The sequence below is a fragment of the Lepidochelys olivacea genome (genome assembly GCF_965140295.1).
Source record: "Lepidochelys olivacea isolate rLepOli2 genome assembly, chromosome: 6".
NCBI classification, from domain to species: Eukaryota; Metazoa; Chordata; order Testudines; family Cheloniidae; genus Lepidochelys; species Lepidochelys olivacea.
Genome location: NC_140416.1, coordinates 39,031,833 through 39,040,065, shown reverse-complemented (window position 1 = coordinate 39,040,065; position 8,233 = coordinate 39,031,833). Strand labels below are relative to the sequence as shown.

The window sequence follows — 8,233 nt, the reverse complement described above, 5'->3', positions numbered from 1 at the left end:
GAATTGCTCTAGATTTTACAACAAACAGGCCCAAAATCTCAAAATATTTCATTTTGTGTTATTTGCAGCTGGAGCATATGTCTGTTGTGGCATGGTCTGAACTACAGTACTAGGGCCAAATATATCCCTGGTGCAACTCCATGCACTTCAGTACACTTATACCAGGGATGCATTTCTCGTCCATAATTTAAGAATCAGAGAATGCCCAAATGATGACAATATTTTATTCTGGTAGTTGTCAGCATCAAATAACATTAAGAAAGCTTTGACAGCAGAAGCGGTGGTAATAAATGGGAACTATAGGTGCTTAAACAGGGATTTCTCTTGCACGAAGTTGCAACCTAAGTTGTATTTTATTGAGACTTTCCATTTTATTGAAAGGATTTATGACCTACAGATTTTAGTCTTTTCATGGACTGAAGGTGTGTTTGGGGTGAGGCCTTTTCAGACTGTCATAACTGATTGGACTGATGAGCAGTGGGCCGATCAAATCCAAAGGTCCGTGTAAAGATATTAGTTTCCTTTCTGGAAACGCAGGGTCATTTTGTATGTTTCAGAATGGTCTGCCAAACTAGTAGCAATACCTAATTTTGAGCTACAGTTATTCTCACTTATATTGGCAACCCCTGACTTAACAATTACATGTACACAGGCTCATATACATCTTCAAGAGGCACAGCAGTTTCGTCTGACATCATAATGTTCTTCTATTTACTACTGCAAGTCCCCAAGAGTAATGCAACATATGCCTTTCCCTCTGAAACAAAGAGCTTTATTCCTTATTTCTACAATACTCTCAGTCTGAAGATTCAAAATTCCATGGTCTCTCATCCAGCCTAAATTTCCCACTTTCCCTATCAGCCAAATTATCATGCACACCTGCACTCCTTATTTTCCACTCATTTGTCTTTAGCTTGTACTTCCCTTATTTTCACTACCTTTTTACTGACTCAAATAAGATCACCTGGGACCTGGCTTATATAGTACTGCTTTAAATTCAGTATACACAGGAATCCATATGTTCTTAAGCTGTTACTGACACCTGTTAACAAAGCACTTTATTTTGGTTGATTTTTGTGGTATATATACTAATGCTCATCCTTATTACTAACACTTCCTCTTTATAGGCTTTTTTAAAAATTTGTTTCCCTAGAATAGCAAGAATGAAATACAGTATCTTATTTATAGTGAATTTCTACAAATAAACACTATTTGGGTATTACACTTTAAAACTTAGCTGAATTTAATGTCAGCACACTAAATAGGACCTTTGCTTAATGCCTCTTCAAAAAGTTGGTGAAATCTGTTCAGGATTTTATGCGAGGAATCTAATGCTTATCTGTGGCCTTTCAATCAAGGCTGAGCACAATGCCATGTTTTCTGCTGTACCATCAATAATATTAATGTATTTTTAATAAGATTAGTGATGTTTGTATTGGAGGATAAGTAGAGGATCTTCTTGGCTGACATGACCCACACAATAACCATGAGGGCAAAAATTGACCAACCAGGAAAGTCCTCAACCTAATGCTCCATTCTGTGCCACATGATGTTGCTGAAAATTAACCACACCAGGTTGATACCTGTGTGTAATTTACATTAATTGAGGTTAGTTCTGGGTACTAAAAAAATGACACTTTTCAGCACCAGAACTTTGTCATTTCTCATTCCCAGAATTCCTCTTTTGGGCTTTGGATTGCCATTGCAAAAATCACACCAACTTACTAGTGTTGTTTAACTCCCTCTATTTCTAACAATGCCTGTTTCCAGGTCCCAAAGTGCTCGTGTCAATATTGTTCAAGGGTAGTAATTTGGACCTTTCTGGATTCCGCAATGCCTTGTCTGAAACTGTTCCACTTTAGTAATGCCCTTCCCAGATAATTCTATCTCCAAAAAATACCTATTTTGAATGCATACTTTGTTAGATGATACCTTCCCTATTTCATTCCACGTTCTGAAATATGCAATGGGCCTGACAGTACAGTCCTTGCACACCCACATCTCCAACTGAGGTTAATAGGAGCTTGGGGTGCACAAGGAAGGTAGGACTGGCTTAAACATAAGTGAGAATGGATCAACAAATGCTTTCTTGAGCACAGCGTGGGTCCTGAAGTGTTTATTCTAAATCCCAGAATGCCTACTATGGATCTTAAAGGTTATTTCAAATGCACATGGGTGAAAGCTGTAATTAAGGAAAAAAACACAGCTCCTATAATAGCACATTTAGCAATTCTTAGTCCTCATCACTGTATCAGTTGAACATCTTATTACTGCTACAGTCCCTTCGATTACTCAGAATTACATCAATACTGACAAAGTGCATGTATTTATCATGGATTCTGAATGCTGAAGTAACCAGTAAAGAAAATATAAAATACATTGTTATTTCTTGAGGGCATCAATAGAGCAGACCGTTTAAAAAAAAAAAGATTATAAAATTTTACTTCACAGTCCTTTTCCAGATCACAGATAGTCATAATTAAAAGAATATGGACTTAATGTAACATTAGCTGGTTAGCCATCAGCATCACACACACACACAGACACACACACACAAAACAATAAAATGAGATACAGAATTCACTCTTCCAATGATTGTCATTGAACTACTACATTAGTAAACATTCACAGTATGAAGTCTCTTTCAATATATCTCCAGCATAAAAAGTAGTGCAAAAAAGCATTCCAGTCACTTTGCCACTGCATTCAGACCATGTTAAATGATTATCTTACTTCATTTCTTCCATGTATTAGACAACAAATGCTGCAATGCCTCCAAAGAGAGTTATAAAAATAAACAATTTCTGGAGGTTCAGCAGCCTTTTCAAAGTTAATTTCCAATTAAAAACAAACATTAGCTATTTCAAGATAACATTTAGACCTATGTTCTGTAGAATAATTTTGGTTTTTACAATAATTTTTACTGTTTTGAAGATGACAACTATGAAATCCAAAGATTTATGGTAACAGCTATTAAAGCATTGATAAATGGATAATGACTGCTGAACTTCATTGTTTCTTACATAGTAAATACCTCTGAATGCCAACTTTTACCACTGAGATCTTAGTGATGTCAACAGTTCACACACCCAATTTAAAACTGTCTTGGTTTTAATGATTTCTTCCCCTCATGTGCAAAATGCCTGCATTCTAATAAAAATATAAAGTTTGAAATTACATAAGCTCAAACCACCTCTTCCACAAGGTATATAATTTACTTGATATGTAATACAAGTTTAGCAACACTATTCTGTATTTGTATTTAACCAATAAAGAGCATACTACTGTATGCTTGAGACTTTTGTTTGCATATTTCATTTTTATCACTGCACTCTTTAATGCATAAATATATTTGGAAACTTTCAATATTACACATCAGTTTCCACAGATTTTGAATTTACACAGTTTTTCTTTTCTGTCTCACTGTCATTCCCTGTGTCCTGACATTTTTTTTCCTTTACACAAAGAGACTCTTTAACGCCTTCTTCCATCTCCAAATACTCTGATTTACCCTCTGTGGAAGAAGATGATGAGCTTCTAAATTTCTTCAGTAAATTTGTTGGGAGGTATGGACAACTGACTGCATTTTGCGTCAGTTGTGTTTGTTCTTCATTCTCAGTCTCTCTGTGATAGAAATAGTTAAAATTGGAGACAATCACTGGCACTGGTAAAGCAATGGTTAACACACCTGCGATGGCACACAGGGACCCGACTATCTTCCCACCCACAGTTATGGGTTTCATGTCACCATAACCAACTGTGGTCATGGTCACTACAGCCCACCAAAAGGCATCTGGGATGCTTTGAAAATGAGTGGAAGGTTCATCAGCTTCTGCAAAGTAAACAGCACTGGAAAACAAAATGACTCCAATAAAAAGAAAGAAGATGAGGAGCCCCAGCTCCCTCATGCTGGCTCTGAGCGTATGACCTAGGATCTGCAAACCCTTAGAGTGTCTGGAGAGCTTGAAGATGCGAAACACCCTGACCAGACGGATGATCCTCAGGATTGCAAAAGACATGGCCTGTTGACCATTACTGCCCTGCTGCTGGGCCAGCTCAGTGCCCAGGGTAATGAAGTAAGGCAAGATGGAGACAATGTCTATGATGTTCATGATGTTCTTGATGAAGACCGCTTTGCTGGGGCAGGCAAACCATCTCACTGTAAACTCAAAGGAGAACCAGATGATGCAGACTGTCTCAACAATGAAAAATGGGTCATTGAAGATAGTGTTCCCCCCACCATCCAGGTGCAGAGTCTCATTGAAAAGCCCCCTCCCCAAGCCTAGGGACAATATGAGCTCCTTGTTGTCTCTGAATTCTGGCAAAGTCTCCAGACAGAAAATGACGATGGAGATCAAGATGACCAAGACAGAGACAATGGCAATGCCCCTGGCTGCACTGGAACTCTCTGGGTACTCAAACAGCAGCCAGATCTGCTTCTTGAACTCATTGTTGGGCAAAGCCCTATCCTCTTCCTCTTTGACGAACCCTTCATCCTCCCTAAACTTGAGCATGGCCTCCTCCCCAAGCTGATAGAATTTCACTTCCTCAGTGAAGATATCAAAGGGCACGTTGACTGGCCTCTTCAGACGGCCCCCAGACTGGTAGTAGTACAGGATGGCATCAAAGCTGGGCCGGTTCCTATCAAAGAAGTACTCATTCCTGAGTGGGTCAAAGTACCTGCCCCGCTTCGCCGGATCACCCAGCAGTGTGTCAGGGAACTGAGCCAAGGTCTTCAGCTGAGTCTCGAACCGCAGTCCTGACACGTTGATTACTACCCGTTCGCAGCACTCATACTCGCTGTAGCGTATAGTGCTGTAGCCCCCAGGGCCACCACCGCCACAATCATCAGGTGGCTGGTCCAAATACGAAAACTCATCCACCTCATCCTCATCACTGTAGAAGAACTTTCCTTCCTCCTCATCCTCTTCATCCTCCCCCTCATCCTCTTCTTCCTCCTCACTCAAGTCCTTCAGTATCTTCTCTTCAGAGCCACTGAGAGGCAGCAGCTCAGAACAGGGGAAGGAGGCCCCACAATCCCTGCTACCCAGATAGTGGCTCCTCTTTCTCCCTCGCTTCCTCCTTCTGCTGTTCTGACGCTGGAGCAAACTGCTGTGTGATGCATTGCCATTGTGAGAAGAGGAAGCCCCCCCACTCTGTACCTGGTGGTAGTGGTGATAGGGTCCGCCTCCTAATGAGGCCCCACCTTCTACTGCTGCTGTTGCTGCTGCCACAGCTGCAGCTGCCGCTGCCCTCGAGTGTGCCAGTCGTTCTCTCTCCCGAGCCCGAGCCTGGACGGCATATCCATAGGGCATGTGGCTGTTGCAGCCAGAGCTATCTGCACTCACCATTGCAACCTCCATTTTGTAATTGTTTATTTGTTTAATACAAAATAGTCTGGAATATCTATAGTCACACCTCGACTTCTATGAGGACAAGTTCAAAGCCATTTGCATTTGGAGGACAGTTTCTTGGAAGCACAGCACATCATGTTATTAATAAAACTGAATTTGAGTTTTGCAAAATTGTAACCACCACAAAATCTGCATTTTCTTATCATCCAGGATGTCTGACACAAATAACTGTTTTGCTATCAAAAAAATAACAGATGCAGCCTTCAGATTTGATCTCAGAAAGAGTCTAGGCCTTGTCCTTTCATCCACCAAGCCTCTTTATTCTTATTACACTCCAGGGCCTATCCAGAATCCACACATCTGTTCAAATTCATGATTTTGTTGTAGACTCCAAGGACTGCACCCAGCAACGAGCAAATGTTTATGCAAAGCAAGGAGGTAACTGTCCTGTTGTTTTCTTGACCCAAAAAAGTTTCAGGTCTTTAGTTTATCATTGTAACCAAATGCCAATAGTCTCTTTTCTCATTTGCTCCAAGCAATGCTTTGGCCTAGCAATATGATTACTGCTTAATAATATTTAGGGAGTTGAAGTAACTTCCAGCCATCATTTTATTTACACAGTGAGGAGGTCTTTGCAAGCCTTCTTTCTTCAGCCTGTCAACAGTGTCTCAAACCTTGGAGCAGCACCCAGGGCAGTAGCTGCAGTGGCGAGAGGAGGAGGAGGAGGAGAAGGCTGCAACACTGGCTCTGAGGTCTCCATAGGGGACAAGGGAGTGGATCACCCTTTGGTTATGCTCATGCAGAAGTACTTAACCTGAGGCACATGCACACACACATACACACAAAAATAACAAAGAAAACAAAAAGGTTTAGAAAAGATTGGTTCATTTTTCTAAGAGGCCACAGTGTAGGTCAAGTGCAAATTGTGTCATTTATTAAGGTGTTCAGCCATCCACTACCCACACTATTCACATTTATACATCACACACACACACACACGCTCCATACACCCATAGATTTTATATGACTGTGTGTATGGAAATGGGTGTGTGCATATATACATATAAGTGCACTTAAGTATATAATTGTTTTCTCTTTCAAACTCTAGATCCATAAATCCATAAAAATGGATCCATAAAAATACTACTGTATATGGCATTCAAATTTTGCAAGACTTTTATATATTAATATATATGTATAAAATCTTACATACATATATATCAAATGTTGCACAAAGAGACATATATACAGAATAGCTTTTGCTATATATTTGGAACTTAATTAGAAGCAGGAATGATACAGTGTATTCTAAATCTAACTTATGTTTTAGTCATACTGCACCGTTGTACTAAATTGTCACTTAGTAACAGGTACATATCTGGGCACATTAAGTGAGGAACATCCATACTTGTATGACCAAAAAAATACAAACTGTAGCTTCTATAGAGCAACACACACACCCCACCCCACTACATCCCTAAGAAATAGCACCCTCATTTATAGCTACCTGTTTATTAATATGCCATTATACTTACTGTTCCTAGGCAGAGAAATAGCAACGCTGTTCTCGTTCGTCCAAGGATCTGGAGAAAGAGCTCCCGCGGAGGGGACTGTACTAAGCAATCTAGGTTTGCAGGTGTAGGGACCGTCAAAACTACAGGTTGATGACTTCTCTTTCTCACTTCCCTTTATATGGAACCAGACCTCCTGGAGGGAGCCAGACGGCTAGCCCGGCTCTGGAGCATTCTGGTCAGCGACGATCACTTCTTAGCCCAGATCTTAGCAAAACAACAATCAAGAATCTTGCTCCAGAAAAAAAGAGAGGATTCGCGTGTGTGTGTGCGCGCGCGCGGGAGGGCACGTATATGTGTGTGTGTGTGTGTGTGTGTGTGATCACTAGTCTTCCCAACCCCGGCGCTTGCTGTAGGATTTGTGAATCAACGTGACATAATCCCTGTACCAAGCCCGGCTCTGGCTATTGATAAAAAAAGATGCGTCCTGCTTGTGGCAATTTCCCTCTCAAGCCCGTGCACACTGCAGCTGCTCGCCCCGCAGTCCAGCTACCAGTCACGCTCTCAGCCTCCACTTGTTGTTGCTGATGTTATTTCTAGGGCGATGGGGGGTGGGAGTGATGCAATTACAACAAATACAATCAAAATCAACAGCGAGATTTTCACTCCCGGGTGTTCAAGCCCCCGCGCAGCAATCAAGGGAGCTCTGTGATCAGTTATCTGCCGGAGCAAGAACTGTTGCTCTCTCCCGCTCTCTAGCCCCCTTTTGTCAGTCCTCTGCCCAATTCTCAACTGTGTTTACGTACCACTGAAGGGCGAACGCCTGGTCTGATTTATTCCCCGGGCTTTCCAGCCCTCTATCGGCCCCTAGCGGCCGCAGGCCCCCTTGCGCTGATTAAGGTATTTGCAAACCCCCTTTGGCATTGTCTCTTTTTGTATTCATATATTAATTATTGAAAGAAATATTCCAGAGCTGAATAATACATACGTTGGCTAATAAAACTTAGCTCTCAGGTCAATGCTCAAGGCTGTCTTTTTATTATTATTTTTTTAAGAAAGAAAATCCATGCTGCTCAGAAGGCACTGGAAATTTCAAAATGAATCAGAGAATAAATGTCACACACAATATCAGGTACAAGCTGGATCTACCTGTCTCCTGCTGAATTTTGGCCCTGATCTCCCAATCTGCAGCATCATAATAGAGAATCAGTCTTACTGCTCCTACTGGAGCAAAAAAGAAATCCAATCTACAATGCACCCTGGAGTAGGAACGCTGCAAAACCCTGGATGTGGCACGGGGATCCTGCCAAACTTCAGCCCCAAATTCTAATGCTTATATAGAGAAATACATCTGGCTGCTCCTAATGC

General features: G+C 41.3%; 1 protein-coding gene across 1 annotated transcript; it reads right to left on the bottom strand.

The window, feature by feature from the left end:
* Window positions 1-3,313: 3,313 nt before the first annotated feature.
* Window positions 3,314-5,509, bottom strand: KCNA4 (potassium voltage-gated channel subfamily A member 4). Its single transcript, XM_084631207.1, has one exon. It carries the CDS (start codon window positions 5,361-5,363, stop codon window positions 3,369-3,371), a length of 1,995 nt encoding a protein of 664 aa, XP_084487333.1. The 5' UTR covers window positions 5,364-5,509; the 3' UTR covers window positions 3,314-3,368.
* Between the last annotated feature and the right edge of the window lie 2,724 nt (window positions 5,510-8,233).